Source organism: Aplidium turbinatum, chromosome 2, assembly GCF_918807975.1.
Source record: "Aplidium turbinatum chromosome 2, kaAplTurb1.1, whole genome shotgun sequence".
Lineage (NCBI taxonomy): Eukaryota > Metazoa > Chordata > Ascidiacea > Aplousobranchia > Polyclinidae > Aplidium > Aplidium turbinatum.
Window position 1 is genome coordinate 8,383,587 of NC_137473.1, and position 24,593 is coordinate 8,408,179.

At 38.8% G+C, this 24,593-nt stretch overlaps 3 protein-coding genes across 4 annotated transcripts; all 3 read left to right on the forward strand.

The window, feature by feature from the left end:
* The first annotated feature begins 1,571 nt into the window (after positions 1-1,571).
* LOC145788296 (intermembrane lipid transfer protein VPS13B-like) lies at positions 1,572-12,005 on the forward strand. Its single transcript, XM_082600077.1, has one exon. It carries the CDS (start codon positions 1,572-1,574, stop codon positions 12,003-12,005), a length of 10,434 nt encoding a protein of 3,477 aa, XP_082456203.1.
* Positions 12,006-14,824: 2,819 nt separating this feature from the next.
* LOC145788254 (transmembrane protein 14C-like) lies at positions 14,825-17,678 on the forward strand. 2 transcript variants are annotated; one of them, XM_082600033.1, is made up of 4 exons: positions 14,825-14,927; positions 15,242-15,343; positions 15,477-15,564; positions 15,952-16,146. In XM_082600033.1, exons 1-4 carry the CDS (start codon positions 14,852-14,854, stop codon positions 16,013-16,015), a joined length of 330 nt encoding a protein of 109 aa, XP_082456159.1. In that variant the 5' UTR covers positions 14,825-14,851; the 3' UTR covers positions 16,016-16,146. The 2 variants fall into 2 exon arrangements, with proteins under 2 accessions (XP_082456159.1, XP_082456158.1); XM_082600032.1 differs by lacking the exons at positions 14,825-14,927; positions 15,242-15,343 and having other exon boundaries at positions 15,952-17,678.
* Positions 17,679-17,705: 27 nt separating this feature from the next.
* Positions 17,706-23,708, forward strand: LOC145788253 (integrin beta-1-binding protein 1-like). The gene is made up of 7 exons (XM_082600031.1): positions 17,706-17,846; positions 18,145-18,247; positions 20,689-20,804; positions 20,935-21,027; positions 21,806-21,961; positions 22,477-22,597; positions 22,848-23,708. Exons 1-6 carry the CDS (start codon positions 17,793-17,795, stop codon positions 22,588-22,590), a joined length of 636 nt encoding a protein of 211 aa, XP_082456157.1. The 5' UTR covers positions 17,706-17,792; the 3' UTR covers positions 22,591-22,597; positions 22,848-23,708.
* The last annotated feature ends 885 nt before the right edge of the window (positions 23,709-24,593 follow it).

Below are 24,593 nucleotides of genomic sequence, written 5' to 3' on the forward strand. Positions count from 1 at the left end.
TGCATTCCGGTTGGATGGGGGCTGGTGTCGGAGATACAACTTTAGAGTCTTGAGGAGTTCTTCTTCCACTCTGAGCTCCATTTGTTGTCCTCCCAGGTAGTCGCGCTGATGGATTGGTCTTCAGCGGTTTTCATCAGGAGTTGTGCGTCACATACAAATGGTTGTCTCGATTTCAGTTGCCGAGGATGCTCGATTGCTCGCTCATAGACTCATAGAGACTTGAGTGGAGCAAGTGGTTGGGGTTCGTAGTGCGGCGAGAAAGAGACAGGATGGCTTCTTCGCGACGAAACTCAGTTGGTTGGTTGCCTGCAAGGACAGGGAAATTGTCCGATGGTGTAGGTCGCAGACATCCTGTCACGATACGCAAGGCAATATGTAAAATATTGTCGATAATACCGCTTCTTCCAGTACTGACCAGAATTACATTTTGAAATGAATATCGTTACCAGTGTTCCCTCTAAGGTGCAAAAATTAAGACAAAAAAACGAAATTTTGTAGACGGTTTCGTGGTCACAAAAAAGGTTGTAAAATCAAGATTTGGTCAAATGCGTTTTTTCTAAATAACTGCTTTTCTACTCAAGGTAGATGCATTCAATGTTCAGAAAGCAGATAGAAAACCATGTTTTCTGCATCTTTTAACACAAAAACTGTATTTCTAGCTGAAGTGGTTTTCGAGATATGCAGATTTGGTATTTTGAGGGAGGGCACAGAACTTTAGGGGGGGAGGGCCACCTCTAAATCAACTTCAAATTTAAAAAAAATTTGCAAGAGTTATTTTTTCTGACAACCTCACCACTTGAAAGGGTGTCCCAAGCAAAATTCAAAAACTCAATTTTAAGAGCCACCCTATTATATATATTATCTAGTTTGTTTAGGCTATACGGTAATTCTAATGCTTTGTTATTTAAAAACAGAAACGACTCCAGCCAGGAATAAAAAAAAAACTAATCAACTCGACCAAATCTATCAGTCATTTTTCCAAACTATGCTATTAAATACCGGTAACAACACTTAAACAACATTTGATTGAGTGAACAATTATGCAACAAAGAATGCTAGGCTACAAGTTTCAAATGTGATTGCATCCCCTCAGAAAATTTTCAATTTTCAGCACAATTGAAAAACTTAAACAGTTTAACTTATTACTCACGATTAAAAAAGCAAAGCAGCCAATCTTTATTCAGAAAATATAGAATAAAATAAAATGATTTTAGTATATCTATGCTTATTGTGACAAACTAAAGTAGCCTACTACAGTTAAAAGTGTGGCACAAATGACAGCGTCTAAGAGCAGTGAAAAAATGTTATCAAATTAGCTGTGTTGAACTGAGATCCTATGGAATATGACTGAGACGTAACTGTAAGCTTGTTACTTTGATGTAAAAAGTGGCGAGTTGCGAGACTATTTAATACAGCTTTTGCTTGCTATGAAAGAGTTGGCAAAGAAAAATGATAATTTCTTTTATTTTTTTAAATATATACACAGTATAAAGCTTTGGCAGAAAGTTTTCCTTGGGCTTCCATTTGACTTTTGCCATATTGTATTTCAGTTTCTGGATGATACATTAAAGATGCTTCGACTGGATTCCTACTTATCCCCATTTTTGCTCAGCTACCTTTCAAAGTACATCAAAGATATAGAAGCAAAAGACCTGCAACTATCATTATGGGGAGGTGATGCCGTTTTGCATAATCTTCAGTTCAAACTAGATGCTTTAGATAATGAACTTGGAGATGCTCCTTTCACGTTTGTTTCATGTCAAGCACAAGAACTTCGCATTCATGTACCATGGAGCAAATTACAGTCTGAATCCGTAATTGTAACATTAAACAGAGTTGAATGTGTCATTAAATTGAGCTGTCGAAAAACCAAAGCGAAACCAAAACCTCCAGAGTCAAAAGAAAATGCACCTGCCCAGTCATCATACATGGAATCAATCATAAACAAAATTAAAAATAACATCATTATCAAAGTGAACAACTTGATTTTGAAATATGTTGAAGATGATATTGTCTTATCTGTCAATATGCAGTCAGCCTCGTATCAACCAGTGGATGAATGGTGGAAACCTGCATTTATTGAAATAACTGAAACAAGTCCTGTCTTGCGACGGATATTTGAGCTTAAAGATATGACAATTTGTCTTGATAAAAGAGGAGCTAGTGGCTTAGTTGAATCATTTGATGAGCCAATGTTGTTTCGAAGTCATTTTGCTTTTCGGCAGCATATTACATTTCCCTCTCACACATCAAGAAAACCGTCAGCTACAAAGATAAATCTCATGATAGAAAGATATGAGCTCAACATCAGTGACAAGCAACTTCCCTCCTTTCTTCATCTCCTTGAACTCAGTCTACATCTTTACTACAAAAGAATTGAGGTCACAGTAGAAGAAAATTCTGCCACGCATGTCGAGGAAGATTCAGAACATGCAGGAAAGCCGGGCTGGGCTTCTTGGGCTTGGTCATATGTTCCTCCTGTGTTGAGCTATGATGTTAATGAGAATGAAGTAAAAGACCCAGTCTTTGCATTTGGTTTGTACATCAAGAACATTTTGATTAGGTTTAAGCCTTCTCGCATTGAGGCAACTAGACAATTTCATAGCTTACAAAATTCTCGCTCAAAGCCTTTAATCGAAATGATTGGTGAAGGGTTTTCACTGGAAATGGTAGCAAAAGGACTGGAGTTTTTTTCTTGCATCACATCTTTATGCAATGGTTCTGTAAAGTTTGAAAGTGGTGTTCCTTCAGAAATTGTTGGCAAATCTATTCCAGATTTTGGTGATGACATCATACTACTTGGCTCTGCTGGAGGGCCTTTGAGTGGTTTTGCTGCTGACTCATTGTTCGATTTTCGATCTCCAGAAAATAACAATGCCTTATTTGATTATCCACTTTCGTATGACTCATTTTTTCTTAGTAGCTCAAAAAATGAAAGCTCTGTGTTTGTTTCTCAATATCTTTACATTGCTACTGATGCAAGAAAAGAAGAAGATCGAGATGAAACAGAGTTTCGAGATTATCTTTCTCACGTTGACCTGACTGATGTTGACGAGTGGAGCAATCTTCACGAAAAATCGTGGAAAAGGTTTACAATTGGTGGTGATGCTTGTCACATTGCAATAAACAGTTACTCATTGATGTGTGCTGAAATACTACTTTCTTGGGCAAGCAATCACACACTGAAACCGTACCCTTTAGCAGCTGATCAAGTCATTCATACTCCAAAAGTCCTCAAAGATGTTCAATTCATTCCAACTCGAAGTTCAACTTTTGTTTTCAAAAATATCAGTATTGCTTTACCTGCTCTGTGCTTACAAGTTGGAAATTTTAAGGAGAAAGTATACAATCGCATTGATGCTCATGAAAAAGGTTCTCCCCAAATGCATCCTCATCATGACAGGTACAACTCTCTTCTTCCAACTGTTGTTGTGCAAGTTCCTCTTGCTACGTTTACAATCAAGCAACCCATGTATGCCACACAATTAGCAGCCTATCTTTCTTGCTATTTGTCACCGCTCCCTCGTCTTATGCGATTTTGTAACAGTCAATACACGGTTGAGGTTCCATTAATTGCATGTTATCTCTGGACCACTAACGCTTCTCCGTCTGATGTTTGTCTTTTACCTGAAAAATTGGAACCTTTCCTGAAGGTAAAAAGTATTGTTATGGAGAATCATTCACTACAGGGTGCAAAATATTGGCAAAGTAGAACAAGCATGCTCAAAAGTCAAACAAAGCTCTTAATTCAAGCAATATCAGTTGATTTGGCTCCAGTTCAAGTGGAAATGTTATTACATACTGCAGACTCATGGCTGCACTTTTTGCAGAAACAGAAAAGCGTTGATGTACTCTTAGATGTACACTTTCTGCAATCTGTGCTTGACAAGAGTATGGACTCTTGTAGATTATGTGGTACCTTTAATGGCATAACTACTGAAATCAATACGTCATTTGCAAGCACTTTCCTTTGTGGTGCTTTAAAATTGTGTGATGTGCACTTGCTATCTTCTGTGGATCAAGTCATTCCATTAATTCAATGTAATCATAAATGCAAACCAATGTATTTACCTGAACATTTCACTGGGATTTGCAGTGAAGAAAGTGATTACGTGGATTTGGGAAATGCATCAAACCAAAATCTCGATTGGAATGAAGAAAACCGGTGGTTGAGTGTCTATCTTCAAATTCCGTGCGATTCTCATGATAATGGTTGTGCTTTGGTCAACATTGGCCCTGTCTTTGTAAATATTGATCCATTTCTTTTTGACGTGCTTTTAGATATGCCCTCAGTTGCTCTGAATCAATTGCTGCCGTTTTTTCATTCATTTCAGAGTTCTGAAGCAACCACCTCTTCGTCAGATGATGATAACATACTTAAAGTGTGGAGTTCAAGACTTGCTGTTCAAGTGCGAAACAAAGGTATCCAGCTCTTTGCTTTGCAAAACACCACACCCGTTGCTATGAAGACTTATCATTCTGCGCCTGCTGTACAAATTATGCAAGAGCGTATCAAGAATAGCGACAATTCAGTTTTGTGTGCGTCGTTCCCTCAAGTCACGGTCTTCACGTCTGGCTTCAAGCCTATTAAAATATCCCCTACCCTTTTGAGACAGGGTGTGCAAGTAAACTTGTTCACAGAGTTTAGCACACTCAATTGTTGCTGTGAACATGCAACGGTTTACACTGTTCATTCTGTTGCGGGAGAAAATTGCGTTGCAAACTTTCTTACAAAGCCATGTGCTGCCACATGTACACTTGTACTGAGGCAAACCAAAGAGCTTAAAACAAGTGTAGTGCTTCATCTTGATCTTGACCCCATTGAATTGAAAGTTTCAAGAGAGCAAGTCGAGTTACTTGTTATTCTTTGTAACTCAATTCAAAATACCCTTTTCTCCATTGCTAATAATTGTGCTACGTCTGTTGTACCACCCACCTACCATGCCGTTCTAGATAGAAAGAAAGCATCGTTCAAGCAGTTAGACATCAGCAGTGAATCAAAGAACATCACAAATGAGACAAGTCAAGCTTATGGCAATGATCAAAAGTCTAATTCGGCTACAAGTGTTTTACAAGCACCGAGACCTGTTGTTAACAAACTACGTTTTACTCTTTGGCTTCAATGCACACTTCCAAGATTTTCTCTTGCTGTTTATTCAGATTCAAAAAGTAAGACAATGCTGTGTATTGATGATGTCAGCTTATCTCTTGATCTCCAGGCTGTATATTTGAAGTTGATGACCTCTTTTTCCACTTGTAATGTGACCCACTGGTTAAAAGTAGATGACCAGTGGTTAAAAGGTGGTCTGATATCTTTTATGCTTTCTCCAATGTTCTCTGTTCTACCATCCTTCATACAGAAATTTGACACTCCAAAGCATAAGCCTCCACCTTTGGTGTCGGAGCCACCCGCAAAACCTGGCAAATTTTTTGACGTAATTTTTACCCAAGCTCTAGCATCAGATTATCGTCGCCAAGCACAAGATCAGGAAATGGAAAGCACTGGAGCTGGTGACTCTTCTGCTATGAGTGCTGCAAGTGAGTCTTTGTCTCCTGTAAAAGGAAACATTTCTGAATTGATCTGTTCTATCCAAGCATTTGACTTGCTGGTTGATCCTGATGTCGTTGGCAACTTACTTTTAACTTTCTCTCCATTGATGCATCTTTGTTCTAATTTCAATAACCAAGACTCCAGTCTGCCACGTTCTATTGACTTACCTGTTTTGTACGTTACAGTCAGCGGTATAAGAGTGTTCTTGCCATCCACCAGCTCAGAGTCTTGTCAGCAGTCTGATGACTTGTTGATGTTTTGTTTGGGGAACATTGATGTAAATCCTCGACCACAAAATCTGTTGTCACGTCTAGTTCTTGCTTCTAGCATTTATCGTAGAGCAAATTCAGCTGGATTATTACATTGTGCAGGTAGTTCACTCGAAGACAAACAATTCGAAGTTGTGTTGCAAGACATTAGCATTGGCACAACTAAGTCAAAGGACATTGCATCATGTTTGAAAAAAACAATGCATTGTGAAAACCCTGCTTTGCAATGGAATATCAGTGGAGACAGTTTGAAAATTTCAGATCCGGTCTTTCATCCGGTCATTGAGCAATTTGATATTCAGACCATCTTTGCCCCTTCAATGTGGCACACTAACAGCTCCAAACGCCTCATAATGGTATGTGCACCTTCAGTGGAAGTGAATGTGATGACTGACATAATCCTCCATGTCACAACTATGCAGCTGTCAGTTGTGCAAGGCGTTAGTGCCACCTGGTCTTGCCAACAGCAAAGGGTGCAAGCAAAAGAGCACACTTTCTTTCCAACTGCAACAAACATGCCACCAACAAAACCTGCTGACAGTGGGTTAAGTGTTTGTGAAAGCTCTCATCCAAGTGATAAAACTGTATTTTCAGCTAATGCTAGACTTTTAGGAGATCATCTCCTAATTGCTAAAAGAATTAAGATTTTGTTTTACCGTTTCAACAAAGATGATAAAGTCGTTCCTTTATGCAGTTTTGAAGTCCATGAACCTTCATTCGTCTTCCATGTTTCTAAGCATCAGCAAAAGATTGAGCTACAATTCCACAATGCAGCTGTAAAAGTTTCATCCCTGAACAGAAAAACTGCTTCATCCATTCATGAGCATGGCAATTTTTCTGTCAATTTTCTTGAGACTCTGTCTGGTGAATGCAATAAAAGAACTGGAGTCCCACCATCTCTGTGTACAATAACAGCTTTTCACTTTCTCTCCAAAAAGGCAGCCTTTAAAGTCCTGTTTGGTCGTCCATTCAAATTGTCCATGCAACATAATGTGGTTTTGGCTGTTCAAGAAATTTCGAAAGACTTTCAGTCAGTCTTAAATGTGACGCCAGAGGCAAACCTTTCTGCTGTGCCAGTAAAACATGACTTTGATTTCTTTTCTCAAACATTTTCTTCATTTCAGTTTGAGACCTGTCAGTTGGTTGTGCAAGTTTGTGATGGCAATCACTGCCTTCGAGTGGCAGTTGCAAGAGTTGCAGCTAATATGCAAGAAACAAGCTCAAGTTTATTTTGCGATTTTACTGCTCGAGACGTTTCTGTTCGATTGCAGCCATTCAAAAAAGATTTCATGTCTGTTTTACAACCAGTCACTTTTTCTGCCAAAGTAAAAATCCAATCGTACAAACCCCATCCTCCTGTGTTCTATGTCACTGCAAACCTCTCTGTTTGTGATTGTGTAATCAGCAAAGAATTATTAAAAGGACTTGCCGATGTTTTATACGCTGCTCATGTCTGGATGCTAGATTTATTACCAATCGCAAACACACATCAAGAGTCTGCTTTTTCTATGTCTGTCACACAAAGTGTTAACAAATTTGATGACATTCGTACAGGATCTTACATGTACATCACTGCAGACGATCGTGAACCTCTTCCTGGGCAAATTATCTTTTCATCAAAGCTTCCTGTTAGCTCCATGACTTGGTGTTATGAGAGGCTGCACTGCATAAAACATGTCTCCATTACTCCCATCCCGTTCAATGAAATTCTGGGTGATCATTCAGAGATACTTTGCACCCTTGAAAGTTTCAATGAAACACAAGAAATTTATGAAACAAGGCAAGAATTTCTGTTGTCGGAGACCAAACATGTGGAGTTTTCCTTATATGATGACAACACTGCAGTTCAGGATGTTGTAGCTGCCGCTAAATGGAGAGTGAATGTTCATAATACAGAAACATGTCATGTTTCACCACTATCATTAGCTGCAAGTATGGTTGTCGACGCTGTTTTTGATGTGCAGTATCTTCCAATTGCCTCTGTGACACTGACACTTGAAAAGCTACGAGTGACTGCAGTCACGCCTCAAGACAAGGGAATAATGGAAAACTTACAGGTTGACATTCACAATTTTAAGACATCTTTTCGTTCTTGGGATAAGCTCATGTCTCATGCAATGCTTGAGGCTAATTTTGATATTTCAGCCAACGTGATAGAGTTTCATAATCTATCTTGGCTTCCAGTTTTGCTTCCAGTGTCCCTCAATACAAATTTGTTGAAAACAGGCGAAGGCATCACTTTGTCTTGCAATTTTAAAAACGTTTCCGAACTCCATGTTAGTCAACGATCCATTCAGTCATTGCAGTACCTTGCTTCTGCCTGGACAAAACCCCAAATCAAACAGAATTTTTCCCCTCCAATTGTTTTAGCCAATCACACTTGTGCTACTATCTTGCTGGGGCAGGCTATGACGGATGAATGCGTCACTCTTGCCAGTGGGGAGAAATTTAGTTACAGTTGGAGAACAACTAAATCTGAACCGAAGTTGCGCATTTCAGGTGAAGGTTTACCTGACTGGATTTGGTCTGCGCCATTCTGCGTGGTATCTCCACGAACATTCTGCTGTACCATTGACCAAATGCATTCTATCATTGTTATGATTGAATCTATGAACAGTAGGACCATCACTGTGTCGTTTCATGGTCGCACTCGCATCGTAAACCGACTTTCAGAAAGCCTTCAAGCTAGACTGATGGTGCATGGTAAGATGATTTCTTCGCATTGTGCAGTAACCACTGATCCCAAAGAAGATTTGCTATTTTCAATTTCTGAGATTTCAACAATCGCTTTTAAAACTGTCAGTGGAGATTTCGATGCTTCTGTTAGCATATTTACTTCAGACTTTGTTGAATTTCCTAAACATGTCAAACTTGTGCAGATTCCTACCCAAGGCAATGAAGTTCTCAATGCTCAAGTGTGTCACTATCAAAAAGACCTTGTTGATATCATTGCTGTACTTCCCTTGTTTATCATTCGATCGTTTTTGCCAAACCCTGTTTTGCTGCATGTTGAAACCCGTTGCCAGCAGAAGTCGCAAGTTCGAAAGTTACAAGGTTGTGGTGGTCAAATCCTTGTCCCATCGTTGTCTCCATTTGAGACTCATCATCTCACTGTGCAACTTAACGAAAATGAATCACCTTTTGATGCTACTGTACCTATTCATTTTTCCTTGTGTGACACCTTACCTGAAAGTGCAAATTTGGATCATGAGCCATTAAATCTTTGTCAACATTACCCTTACAATGATCCTGAATATACCAATGGACATGGTAAAGAATGGTCATCAGGAGATGGGAATATTCAAGCCAAATTGTCTCTGCATTCTTCGTCTCTGCTGGTTGAAGTCGTCCCTTGGTGTTTGTTTAACAACCAAACGAACATTGTGCTTTGTATTATCTCACCAGATAATGGTGTCAGTATCATCCAACCTGGGCAAATAGCGACACCTCATCATTTTGCTGGTATGTTTCGTATTCGATCGACAAACAGTAGCTGCAGCGAATGGATGACACTGTCCTTAAGCTCAGAACTAAACCATCCATCTAGAGCTGAGAAACTGAAACAGAACCACGTTCCTTTCAATGGAACTAGAAATATTATTCTGAGAAAAAAGGAAAATTTAACGGAGCTTTGTTTGTACTCATGCATTCGGCATGGCATTAGAGTTGTCACAATCTCCCCAACTTGGTGGTTTGTTAATCTATCTTCTTATTGCCCAGACATCCAAGTTTTGCCTTGTGTAAGTCAACAGGTACAGCATTTGCAAAATAAGAGTGATGTTATTAGGATTACAAAGGACAGTCCTGTTCCTCTTTTGGACTGGAATTTGGTACCTGAAATTATGCCTGATGACAGTGAACAAACAACGAACGAGGTTGGTGACAATGAGGCAAAAGATGCCAGTGTTCAGTCGTCCATTGAAGAAACGACTTCTTCTTTTTTGTGTGTTGATCTTGACCCTTATGAAATGTCTTTGCAGACTTTATTTAATGATAGAAGCATTTGCTTACATGCCTCATCACTTGTGGCAATGGTGTCTGTCAAAGATGTCTTTGATAGAAGGCTGGTCGAGTTTCATTCGCCATTAGACACAATGCTTTGTGATCAGTTGGTACTGACCAAACACAGCAACCATGGTCAATCATACTTAATTCTGAATGACATAAAAAAGAAAAAGTACATTTTCTACAATCACACTGCCTCAACAATTCACTTACAAGAAGTGACTGATAAGATGCTTGACTCTCTTCAGATTTTGGTTTCTCCTTCAACATCTGCCCACTTTGAAAGTTTTATGGATGCTGAGATGTTTCCAAGATGCATGAGAAGATATCGGTCGATAAAAATGCAGATTCGAGAAACTGGTTGTGCCACTTGGACAGATTTTCTAGTTACAGTTACGCAAGATACAGATGAGCTTTTGTTACCAGAAGCAAAGTTGATGCTTATCAAAGCTCGCTTTGAGAATGGCTGCATTGGTGTTCATTTTTTCAGCAAACAAAACGAAGATCTTTTTGCTGAGACTGCTGCGCTGGAAAAAAGGAGATGTTTTGCTGGAAAAATGACTTTGAATGAAGTCAAGTTGGTCCTATTTGATGATATAAGCAACCCGTTGTACAGTGTTAACATAATGCAAGCATGTCTTGATGAAATTGAAGTACATCTCACCAACAGTGAGTTAGTTGGAAAATGGGTCATGAAATTACTTTTTTCAAAATTTCAACTCGACAATCAACTTTTTCCCAGTTCAGATTTTCCTGTTTTCTTGGCATCAGCAACATCAGACTTGAAGGCTTTTGCATCTTCATTGGTCTTTTCTGAGAAGTTTTCATTAGAAAAAATCGAAGTGTTTTTGGAGCCTTTGGAATTGCAAAGTGAAAGTTCTTTTGCTCAATCCCTGTCTAGATTGCTGCAATTGTACTTGGAGTCTTCCCAGATGGATACAGGAAAACCTGAGCAGACTAACAACATTCCAAGCACAGTGCTTGATGAAATGAACGTTTTAACTAATCCGTTACGGTGTCAAGCATTCATAATCCATCCTGTTACGTTATTGGTCAGTCTTCGAGCTGCGATGAAAGTTTCTCTATCTGTTGATCGAGGCTCAGTTTCATTCTCAAAGTTTGCTTGCAGAGATGTTGACACCACTTTCCACGAAATAGTTCAAGAACTGACAAGACATTACTTTGCGGAGGCTGTCTATGGTGCTGGTTGGGTCATTGGATCTTTAGACATTCTAGGCAATCCAGCGAGCACCATTCGAAGTTTTGTTCAAGGGATGAGTGATTTTGTAGTGATGCCATACCAAGGCTTAATGCACGGCCCGACTGCGTTTATTGGTGGGTTTACAAGAGGCTTTTCATCTCTTCTGAGACATCTTTCCACAGGTACGTTAAGGTCAGTTACTAATATTGCATCTGGCATTTCACGAAACTTAGACTACAGTGCATACAGCAAACATCAGAGCATTCAGGCGTCACAATTCCTCTTGGACGCGAACTTTCAAGATAGTGAAAAAGGTGAACAAACCTCATCAAAAGCTCCACAAGGTTATGTAACAGGAGTCACAAAGGCCCTCGTCGGCGTTGTGACTAAGCCTATTGGTGGTGCAGCTGGGCTTGTCTCCAAAACTGGAGAGTCAATATTACGAAAAGTTGGCTTAGAAGAACACAAGTCTGTCAGATATTCTTCCGCCTCTCACCCGATATCCAATTACAAAAATTCAATCACCAAATACTCGCAGAAAGTTATTTATGAAAAAAGTGCTGCCCTGTCACTGTTAGCTTCTCTTGAATGCATGGTGCTTTGTACAAACGGAGTCAGCTTTCCGGCAGCGTTGCTCTTATCATCAGAAAGTCTTTTTATCATGCGTTTGGAAGATGATGTCCTGGAAACATCACTTTTAGTTAAAGACATTGAGTTGCTTTTGGAAGACGGTAGCGACAAGGAAACGGTCAACTTGACATTGCACTCCGAACCTTTAGCTTCAGAGGATAAAAAAGACGTTTACAGCGAAAAAGTTGCAGACTATTTAGGAGTTAATTCTTCAACAACAAACAATTCTGTGACAAAATCTGCTGACATGGTGAAGTACACCGTACAGGTGAGGAACCTTGGCGAAGCTGAGTTGTTCCTTTCAATCTTGACACTGCTGAAACCAAAAAATAACCGATTTAGTTGGTGAATTGTATCATTTTTTTAATGCAAGATAAACGTTGTGTTATGGTTTGTGTATTATTACTTGTGAGGGTGCGGTACTACTACTCACTTTTTAATTTAAACATTTTTATTCACTGTTCTATGACCGTATGGTGAAAGCAAATATTGTAATTTATTTGATTTTGACAAGTGATGTTATGGTTCGGCCACCTGTAAGATTGTACAATCGAGTCCAATTTATCTTTTATACCACAACGTCTCTCTTGTATTATAATCGTGCAAAAACTTACTTTGATGGACAGTTGTCAGCTACTCACAGTATAGTTACCTTGACCTAGATATATATACTGTAGTTTCTGAGTAATTCTGAAGCCCAATCGCTTGCTGTATGATCTATGAACTACCTAACCATGTAAGTTCATGGTTGCCTACTTCGAAGTGGATGATTCTACTCCAATGTGTTCATGGAAGGTTCACTCTTGGCAGAGGTTGAACTTCACTATCTTAAGTGTAGTTGCCTTCCAACATAAGTCTTTGCAATGTTTTGTAGTATTTTAGTCAATACGTTGATTTGTCTGTGGTGTGAAATAACACTTTTGTGTATGATGAATATGTAACGTTCAATTGCTCAATGCTCATTCTTGTGCTGTTAATTGATTATAGCTTCTTGAGTTAGGTGTACTGCACACCAGACGGCGACAACAGCACGCAACCAAGAAATTAAAGCATTACCCCTGTCCCTATGTCTTAGAGGTGCATCGAATGTTTGTTTATTTTCATGACTTTGCCCACCGCCAGTATGCGTCTCATGTTACTACCGTACTGTATTAGTCTGTTGTGTCAACAGGTTTAGCAACAGTGATTCCCCGTTTATTAAATCGGAAAGTTATTTGTAATTATCACATTGACAGAAATGATGTGGCTCCAAAACGATCATTTATGATGTCACCATGCCGTGCTTAACTGCGTAGGCTACTTTACTTCTGGTTAATCTATCTATTCTTCTAGTCAACTTGTTTATCGTTTGTTTAATGTAGCTTGTTGCATTCATGCATTCGTTTGATTTGCATTGCATACAAAGCAAATGCAATATAGCCGAACTTATTCATTAGATTTTCGTTTCCAATTTTTGAAAGAAGATATTTTACAGGGCGTAGGCTACTCAATTTATCTTCTATGTAATATCGTTTCAGTGAATTTCTTGGTTAAAAGCTGTGTTTTGGCTTTAGTGAGAAGTTATTTTTTTCAGCTTTTTGGCTGCCATGTACTTGGGTAGTTTTCAAGCTTCATGGCAGGCATGAATTGTGTTATTTTCTTTTGCTTCTCGCCTTTTTTCTTTCGTGTATTCAACTCATTTTAACTTCATGTTTACATTATGACTTTTTATTTGTTCCCAATGTAATATGGTGCAGTATCACAGTGATTTTGTGACTAAACTCGCGTGTTTTTGTGTTAATTTAATGCGCGTTTGCAAGCAACATTGGCATGTTTGATACAAAAAATGTTACAACACAATATACATTTTCGGTTTTGTTTCAAAATCCAAGCAGTGTTGCCATGCGCTTGGAACAAAAGCAAAGCACACAAAAACTCCTCATTCCCAGAGAGCTTTGAAGTTCAAGAAAAGGGACTTTTCAATATTTTACACTAGAAATTACAATCCAAAGACTATAATTTGCAATGCTGTCAACAGCTGTAACTAATATTTTAAAATGAGACAAAACTTGTTTCGAAACAAAATGTTTTCATCTTGATTTCGTTTCCTATTGAGTTTGCAAAGGATTTTGTTTTGTTTCCAACAAAACTTGAATCACTCCATGTTCAAAGCAATGAGCGCCTGTCTTTTTATGATGTTCGCTAAGTCTCTACTCTAGAAGTGACTGCTTGTAAAAATCACTCGATGTTTATTGCATTCTTAAACATCTGCAGTAGCTAGCTGACTTCGAATACATGTGTGCCTACTGCGTTAGCACAGTATTTATCTGTTGATTAGCATTCATCGTTTAGCAACGGTCAAGACGCTTCAGAAAATAAGTAAATTGTTGAAAATGATTCCAATTGTGCTTCCCTTGAAATCTCATGTTTTTGCCATTCCAGGCCTTCATGACATTTTACGATGCTTGATAATCCTGATATTTTGCAATCGAAATACTGGTCATGGAAGAAAGATTAAGGATTGTCAGTATACCACGTTTATTTTGAAGCTATTCAATTCATTGTGTACGGTATCAGGGCTGTTTGTGAACCGCATACACTTGTCAATATTCAATGGTAAAGCAAACGAAGTCATGCAACATGACAACTATTATAAAATGTAAACGTTTTTGTCTATACATCTAGCCATTGTCAAACGTGTGAATAACTCATTTACGTTGCATCGAAAGATTAGAACCATCTGTCTATATTTCTTGGGAACGTTTAAAAAGCTATGGCATGTTTAAAAATACTTCCAGTAGAATTATTATTATTTCAAAGATATTTATATGATTCAAACCTAAACTACTGTAGTATCTAAATGTTCTTTCAAGTCTTCTTTGCCCATCACCGTGGATGTGTTCTGGGTTTTAGTTCCAGTTTGTCATATCTGAATGTGTATTTCATTTCTTTTTCACTAAATTTTTTTTTATTGTTTTTTCTGGAGTGTTTATTATTATATCCTTCATACCAACCTTACAGGGTTGAATGCAGTTTTGCTTGTTATAAGTGAAACGCTGTTGTGATATACCGTATTGAATATGTAAATACTGTATACCGGATATACCTGTTGGGAATGCATAATTATCGGTGCGAATTGTGAATATTTTAATGCAGAATTTTATACAACGTTTGGTATTTATGTATGCAGGTTGTTTGTAAGTTAGTTTATGAGTAATGGGAGTTGATTGGATTGCCGTTGCCTATGCTGCCACGATTGCTGCTGGTGGTATCTCTGGTTACATGAAAGCAGGTATGTAGAAAGTTGTTTTGTAGAGGCCAATTCTCGATGCTTATAGGTTGTTCACAGAGCAGGCGAGCCCTTGAGTAGTAATTACATAGTCTTGTACATAGTCTTAATTACTTTTGTACATAGTCTTACGTTACCGTCCGCTGTATTTGGTGCTTTTGTACATAGTTTCAATTAAAACATAATTGGTGCAGTTATTGTAACGGCAGAAAAAGTTATGATATCGCAAACGAAAGTACAGTTCACTATGCATAGTGATGACTGCACGTGAGACTTCAATATCTATGTAAAATATCTTTTTCAATGCTCAAACATAGGTAGCACAGTATCTCTCGGAGCTGGCTTACTGTTCGGTGGACTGGCTGGATTGGGAGCTTACCGTTCAAGTGTTGATTCTCGAGACCACTGGTTGTCTTTGGGTGAGTTTAACTTTTCAATCGTGGTAACAATTTAGCAACCAATTAAATGAGCGTGTTAAGCTACACACCTATATAGCCTGTCAGAGAAAATGAAATATCAAACTTCTGTGTTTCATACACATTTGTACTGCAGGGATCGCTCTGTCGCTGGGAGGATTGATGGGTTTTAGGTTTTATTCCACTGGAAAGTTTATGCCAGCTGGTCTTGTTGCTTTAATGAGGTAATAAATGACGATTGCTTAGCCGAAGTAGTGTGTGTACTTTGCACAACAAGCTAATGCATAACTTTTGTTCATCTCTTTAAATAAAGTTTATTTCTTAAACGATTGAGAAGTTATAGCGCTTCAGACAGCAACTGAAAACAATCACAATTCACGACGATCATTGTTGAGATAATGGATTTTTTTACAGTTGTTTTTTTAACTTAATTGTTTCTCCAACGTTTTTATTCAAAGCTGCAATTGAGGCAGTTTTGTCATAAAGCAGCGCCGTCGTTTGTGCGGCAAAGGAAAACTTATTACAGTAGTTACTTTTGCAGTGTCAATTGCGTTTATAAAGATGTGTTGTGATCATTATCATATTTATGACGTGATATAATGTTGTTACAGTGTTGCCATGGTCGGGAGATGCATTTACAGTTTGAACACGTCACCAAGTCATAAGACAAAGTAGCTGCCAGACTCCACCGAACGATTTGAAATTAATTCTTTCTTGCAAACATTTTCAACCAATCATGTTTTCATCTCGCAAAAGATTGAACGCGAGGACAACTTCCAAAGACTTGAAACGGCCAGAATATTTACAGGCCCTCGTGTCTGAATTCCAGGACAGCGACAACAAGGACGCGAAAGAGCAGGTCCTTGCCAACCTCGCCAATTTCGCTTACGATCCGATTAATTACGAATATCTCCGAGACCTTCACGTGACTGATATGTTCGTTGACTGCATTGAAACCGATGAAAATATCAATGGAAACATTGTTGAGTTTGGCATCGGCGGTTTATGCAATTTGGCAGCTGACCTTACAAACCGACAAGAAATCCTCAGTAACGAAAGAGCTATTGACCTCATAATAAGATGCCTGTCCAGCTCTACAGAAGAGACCGTGCTTTCTGCGATCACCTGTTTGATGCAACTGATAGTGCCCGAGTCGCGTCATCGCATTGTGACGTCATCGGTGATAGAATGCATGCGACAGTTTGCTGCGACCTCCAACGTTCGTCTTCGTAATTTGGCTGAGATTTTCTTAGTGGACCATTGCAAAGAAGAGGAACGAAATACTGCCAGTAATTCTACCACTTTCTTACACATTCCCATGCCAAGTGATCAATAGACATCGTGTTCGCTGCTTTGAGCATCATATTTGACTGATTCGATGATGATTTTTTTCAAATAGATGATTTTAACAAATAACAAAGTATATGATTTGTATCGAGTTACACAAATTGGTTTCAGACAACACTTTGACCCTTTTTGATTGCCTCATCGTTCTTTATAACACTTTGGATTCGTAGACTTATGGAAGTACATTTGCTTCTCATTAAAACATTCAAAAATTTGTTATTGGAAAAGTTATGTAACAAGCACGTTTAATTACCCTTGGGTCAAAATAAGAAAGAGTTAATTCTCTCCTCGTCCAGTTTAACTCATTTTATAAAAGAACTTGATAATTTGCTAATTTCAGTTTCAGTCCGCACGTCTAATGTAAAATCATGTGTGTCCTGATGTCATTTGATTGAGAGGTATTCTCTACCCTTGGTATTCTAATATAGGTCATGAACCTAACATTGTGTAGCCAAAATATCTTGTACCGTTGTCATTACTTTGTGATCAAGGCGTTGGGTTTTGGATATTGTGATGTCATAATTGGCTGACGTGTTTATGTAAGGCAATTTTGGTAAAGAGGTGGTTTTCTTCAACCAAAGACAACTCAATGTTGATGTTATTCGAGCAGTTAAGATTGTGTACAGAATTGCATTGTTTAAACGTGCAAACAAAATGATTTAAAAATCGCTCAACCATAAACGGATGAAATAAAAGACAAAGAGCCCAAAATGTAGATTCCAATTCATGTTCAGAAAACGTTTCGATGACTATACTGTCTTGATCTTTAGTGCTATGAAAACAGTTTAGTTTTCGAAGTGTTTACTGAACATAAGCTTAATACCTACATTTTAGGCTTTTTATTTTTTGATTAGATTGACTTTCCAACAATTTTGCTCATTAACGGATCAGTTTTCAGCTTTATCTTCTTCTGCTTCGGTTCCTGGCTTGTAGTTGTGATGCTGACTTGAACCGTTTCTTGTCAAAATTATTCCAGGTTTGTGTGTTTCAGGTTCGATTTCAACACCTAAGAGAGATTATTTATATCAAAGATTATTTCTGATTGTTATATCAAAGGTTGTTTCTTTAAATAAGTGCTGAAAAGCAACATCTAGCGGCAGTCACTATGAGCGGGAATGAAGCCTTCCACTCTTCGAGTCTAAGCAGCTCACTGAGCAAGGTAAGTCGACCAAAACGCCATGTGCTACTTTCTTAATCAGTTGCTTTTATTTTTTGACATTATAGTCAGTCGAAAAGCTTTTGTTATGAGGACATGTTTATTTGTTTAAGTTGAAGTGGTGCATTTCCTAAAAGCCAAACACTGCACGATTTGCTGTAGTTGAATACGTCACTAAGTACAACCTTGCTGCTAACATACCCGCCAAGTGCCCTATCAATTTTTTTTCCAATTGTTACTTTGAACAACGCTGCAACAAAGCAATTCGGTGCTTACACATCACACTTCATCATCTTTGCAGTCGTTGGACTCGAGTGATGGTTTGTCTCATTCTCCAACCATCTCCGGCACAGAAACAGACACAAAGCACACAACTGGAAGCACCACCCGATCAAAGGGCTCTGGTAATACAATATCATACCCGGTCAGCCAGTCACTCTTTCTTTACATTAATTCTACGTTTACAAATGTTAAAGACTTAAAGTATGTAAAAACTTTTTTTTTCTGCCCTGGTGTTTTTTCTGCTTCCTTTACGTCTACATGTGTATTATCGGCCCCCGGCAATATCTCCGTACACAGTGCCAAATTCAAGGGCCCTCGGTTTACAAAATCTCGTGCCCTGCTTACAGTTTTATTGTAAAGCAACAAAAGTTGGCATCTATTTCTGTCGTGTATACACAACAAGTTACCAACGCACTTAAAGTGCCTCTGACAGGAAAATAAATTTTCTAAATTTACCTAAGATACCAAAGAGATGACACTAACAAACTTCCCTGACCAACAAATCGTAAAAAATATCAACAGGCTACTAAGTTACACGCTTGCAAACTTTCGTTCACTTTCGACAAATCTGGCACTCATTCCATTGCGAAAATAAAAACGGCAACCTCGCTGTGACGTCACCATGGGTGGGAAGGATACATTCTTTCTCTGTGGTGAGTTGGTAAGGTATGGTACGACTGCTCCAAAACGTCAATGTGTGGGGCTCTATTGGTCTAAAGCATGTGCAAAATGAGAATTACCAAAATGAAAAAGTCAACTTATTATTACTATCAGGTTTTTTAGATCAAATAGATTGAGTTTATTTTTTATCAAACAGCATCTCAATTCAATTAAAATTGCAGTTTTTCTAAACTCTTGTACTTGTAGGGCTACGATTTGGATAATTTTTTATTTGTCCTAATCTGGCTATAGCCATTTGCGGTGTAACAGCAGTATCTCACAGACAGTACCCTTAATTTATGGTTGAGGTAATGCCTGGAAATTGCTATTTATGTGACAGAGTCAGTGACAAAGACGTGTGCTATCTTTTCATGCTTTCAAACAAAACAAGGTGCTGAGAAGAAAATAGTCAAAGTTTTGTTCAAGTGTTCGAAAGTGGGATGGACCATACAAAACTAGTCGTAGGCTATATGTTCTCTTCACTTCAATGGAGACGATTTTGTTAACACCACCAACCCGATTTGGATCTTCTCAGCAATAAGTGGCGTGCTGGGAACTGTAGGTGGTGCGTTTGCCACAAGTGCGAGTCTATGTCCCAGCCCAATGAATGTGTATGTTGCCATGAAGTGCCACAGACGAAAGAACTTTTGAAGAAAGACGCATCTAGCTGTGTTACCAATTTGACCAATTTTGAGGCACACTTACATCCTGCAGTTCTGAGGACTTTTTTTATGAGGAGCAGGAAGAACTGGAGAAAAAGCAATAAACCGAAAGGAGAAAACGGAGACCTATCAAAAGAGTAAGGATGCTACATTAGGCTAAAAATACCCTAAACGCTAAAGAATGCACACTAAACGAAGTGATTTTATTTCCTTGCAGGCAGTATCGTAATTAGTCGCTTACAGGCATGTATTGGAGTGGATACTACAAGGTGGTGCTCTCGGAAGCAACAATCGGATTGTGCTGCCGTCATGCATTGTTTGGCGAATAGGAAACAATTTTCCCAGTCCAGATGGCCGTTACACCAGATTTCAATGGCCAACTGAAGGCACATTATGAGAGAGAGAGAGAGAGAGAGAACTTTTATTTATTTGTGAATAGTGATGAATGATGATGAATTAAATATGAATGATGATTCGTACGATTACTTCATTTTTCACTTCAAGTATATTTTAGGTTTTGTAGGAACGTATCCAGTGCAGTTTTATTAAACTGCAAAAACAATAAATCTTCGAAAAAAGCAACCGCTTGTACCACTCCGACCAAACTGGGATCCACCAATTACATCTAGAAAGCATTTGTTTTATCCGTCGCTAACGAAGCCCACCCAGGATGACGTAACACCACCAAAGTCGTCCCAGAGCAGTGAAATATGGAGTTTCGCCCGTGGTGGCGCTGCGGAACTGTCGTTTTGTATTAATTTCGCCCTAACCAGTCGATCTTCGAGGTTAAGATTAAAACGTTCGCTAAGCATAATTCTGCGCTAGAAAATGCTTAGAAAAGTTACTATACTTGGGTCCAACCTGTCAGGGGCACTTTAAGTCACTTGGCCTTACTATCGGGAATTGACCGATTCCTTCCTTGCCGCGATTGTCTTCCCCTCCTATTTTTCATCTCATTTTGTCCGTCGCATCTTTAAAAAAAAATTTTTGATTGAGTGGTATATACTGTAACATCAGCAGTTCCCAAATTATAAGGCATGTATCACTTGCAGAGCACGAGTGTCTTCGAGGTGGTGTACGCTGCTACTCCGTCTTGCAACTTTATGAGGTAGCAGTGACCCTACCTGTGCTTACCCAGGTTGAACAAAGCGATGGTTAAAAGTTGAACCCATAATGATAAGAATGTCAGTCATGAAATCAACTTTCTTCATGTGAACGCGATGTTTTGTCTTAATCTTTAGAGTCTCCCGGGCGGAACATCACTGAGTATTCTTTGAGGACTCTTGGCACGCTGAAGGATCTTCACGGACAGGGTGAAGGCCCTCTTGACGTCATCAACGTAATTGATGTTGCTCAGGTAGTTACGTTCGTTCCTTGTTCTTTACTTGGTTTTCTCGTAATCGTAGATCTCAATTTAAGAAAATCTTAGCAGTAGACCTTAATTTAGGATAAATAACTTGTTAACAAACTTTCTCTTCTTCTTCCAGCAAGAAGAGCGTCTTCCTTTCGTGGCGGATGGAGATGAGGTTCTTCTATCAGTGACAACCCACGGGTTGCAGATCGCCACGTGTGGACCCAGGGTAAGAGAAAGTTGTTAACTTTTAGGATTAGGTTAGACGAGATGAGATTGAAATGTACCTTAACCTCAACTATATAATAGAACCTGCTTTTCCGATGATGATTATTATTAATTACTAATTATTATGACATTAAATGTTATTATCATTAGTTACGATGATTTTTAACAGGTTTTGGATTTTGAATTAAATTTTGACATTATTGTGTTTGAGGTTTCTACACCCTTATAGATGCAGTGTAAGTAACAATTGACTATGTGATAATATGCTTTCATGTTGGGTGATATTGGTTTCAGAAAGTTATTGGACTTTTTTTGCAGTTTACAATTAGGTCTACTGGTACCTCTCTACTTGTTACTTTTTCGAGATATAGGAAGGTTGGTTGGTTGGGTTTGAATCGCTATCCTCGGACTGATGAAGCCTTGATAGGTTATTCCTGGTAGTTTCGCATACTTGTAGACTGTAGAGGCTCTTGACTCAGGGCCGGTTACCGAGATTGACAAGTCTACTGAAGTTTCCGATTGTTGAAGTCTTGTTGCCAGGGAATTATTAGAGTTGCTTTTAACTCTGAAATAAGATAATGAAAAAATCTTGGAAGACCGGTGAATATAATATTGCAGTGGTTGTTATTAAAGCATTTGTACAATGAGTGCAATCTCTTCAGTTTTGTATTCAAGCTGAAAAGATATTTCGCAACTCAAGAAAGACACAAACTTAGTTCTTCGGTCGTCCAACCATTAACTCCAGCGTGTGCTTACTCAAATAGAATTGTTTTTTTCAGGTGGTTATCCTCCGCATCCCCACGCACGAGGTGGAGCGGATGGTGACGTTTGATGACGACATAAACGGAAACACATTGTTGGCGATCAAGACCGTGCAATTCAATGATAGTGAAAATACCACCTACAGCTTGTACATCTACCAATGTCCCACTGAAGTAAGAACTATTTTGTGTCTTGGCTGCTGTCGCGTATATTTTGGCATATAAGTTGTCACTTTCTACTTTTTTATGTAGCTTATTGCGGTGAGATGGCGCAACGGTTAAGGCGTTGGTTTTTCAATTATGCAAACCTGGTTCGACTCCCGGCTTAAGCTGGTTGTTGAAAACACCGCTCACCTCTACCCATGATATAATAAATTGTGTGGGCATAATTGCTGCAGGAAAGGCGGCCGAGAGAAAGGAACTGGTCACCTTACTTCCCTTAGTGCCGAAGGCTTAGTACAATGAGAACCTTATCTTCTCATACCCAACACTTGAATCAAGTATGGGGCTACTTGTACCTTTTTTATATACGAATCATAAAAGACAGACAACTCTTTTGGCTAGGTCTTGAGGAAAGAAAAATTAGAATACACTGTTTTTTGTTGTTGTTTTTTTTTTGGAAAGATCAAAACTAACTTTCTCACTTTTCTCACCAAAACTTAGGCAAAACTTATATTATTATCTTTCAGGAAATAGGTCAAAAAATTACTCGTTCCTTCAGCCATATCCTTGACAAGATCCTATCGTCACGCCCTGACAGCAGCGATCTGTCATTAGACATGAAGGAGGAACGCTCCATCTGACGTTAAGGCAAGTCTACTTTTGTGACGTTCGTTTCCAAATGAATTTAAAAAGCATTTTAAAAACTGTTCTGATGTACTTTTGCTGTAGACATGCTGAAGTTAAAGTACGGTACATAGAAATGTGACTTACTCAGTTATTTGAAACCAGTTCCGATATGCAAGATAAATTTTAAAACTGTCAAATTACTCAGTCAAAAATGTTACTCACCTTCAATGACTGCGGCGACGTTTGCATTAAACCAACATAATGTTTCCAGGGGATGGAATGTTGCGGTGTACTATTGGTTGAGACCGTCAGAGTACCACAGTTGGTGCACGAGCGCTTGCTTCGAGGGTGGAGATCTAAGTTTGCAGACGCTAAATCAATGGAGAAAGGACGGGTTCTGCTAACTTGGATGTGTGCTTGAATCGCTTACTCCGCCAAAGTAGGAGCACCAAAAACGCTTGTAATAACAGCAGAAACTTCAAGCGACAAAGATTGCATGAACCATGTCTTGCACAGCAAATGAAAGGCAACTTTTGAACCTGATACAAATTGGTTGTAAAAACTAACGTTTAGGTCGGTACAGCCAAAGATCCCATTACCAAAGCACATGCTTCTTTGCCTTTACACGACATTACATCACCATTGATGTCGTCACAGTTAGACTTCAGTGCGTGACTCGGATATATTCTAGTTGGGATTAAGGTGTTGGAAGTCTTGCAAAAGAGAAATCGTGTTGATTTAGTGTCTTACAAGAGCAAGAATAAATGGCTAGATCAGATCATTGATCTTTGAGTCACCGAATGCGATAAATCGTGTATATAATGTCAGACAGAAACTCTAGTGCTGATCATAGCTGATCCAATAATCCCGTATATCTTAATCTGAACGTATTGGTGTATCGATTATTACAGCTAGCGATTTTTTTCCAACACACCAATGACGAAAAATGATATGAAGATCGTAGCCTACGGCGTTTTTGAACTGCCTTGGTAGGCCAAGATAGGCTTTATCTTAACCTGGAACCAGGCAAAGACCAAAACTTCAAATGATGAACCATCAGTCCGAATTTTCGAAAGCTATTGATTTATAGAATAATTTTTGGTCTAAGGTGTTGAAAGCTTTTCTATGTAAATAAAAGTAGATGTTGCGCACATGAACGTTTTATACACGTAGTGAACTACTTCAAAACGAAGACTGTAGCCTTGTTCAGAGTCCCGTCATTTACAGGCTTTCCTGTGGTTAAAAAAAGTCCAATGACTGGTCCAATGTGTGACTGGCAGGCGCGGGCGCAAGAGTAACTTGAAATATGCTAAACTTATCGGTGGTGGCGGAACACAAGGAACTGTAAATGTAAAACCAAACGAGCATAGGTACAACAGAATAGGCCTACCCATCTTCAAAAAGTTTAACTAATCAGTTGAGTTGGCAATCTACTAGTGGAAACTAGGGCCGTTGAAAGGATAATCTGGGCCCGTTACCAACGAGATTTTCTGCCCCCAATTTAAAGCACTTAAGAAAAACGCAGTAAACCCAAAGAATAGCCTACGCGGTGGTTTCTTTAAACTCTCTGGCCTTGAAAAGGTTCCGACTTAAGTCCAAAAGTACCTCCTTGTCAACGCTACACTGGTGGAAACTAATTCTTTTGTTAACATATGGCAAAAGAAAAAAACAACGACCACACAAGCCAGTGCCAAAGATGTAGGCTACATTTTATACTGTATAGGCGATCTACCTGGCAGTCAGCACAAGGCTGAGTAGGCCTACCCACTGGAACAGAGAGCCAATTTGATTCTTCTAATCATACCAGTATAGGCCTAGTCTCCACGGCATCTATTGATTGAATCTTTATCCTCAGACAGGAAAGCTCGATGCATTTTTGAACTTTCAAATCTATAAAAAATTAAAATTCAATCTTATTCACTGCCCACAACAAGATAAATTCACTCTAAAATTGCTCAAAAAATCTGAAAATGCCCATCAAACTCTACACAACCTTTAAGCTCTACTATTGCGGCAT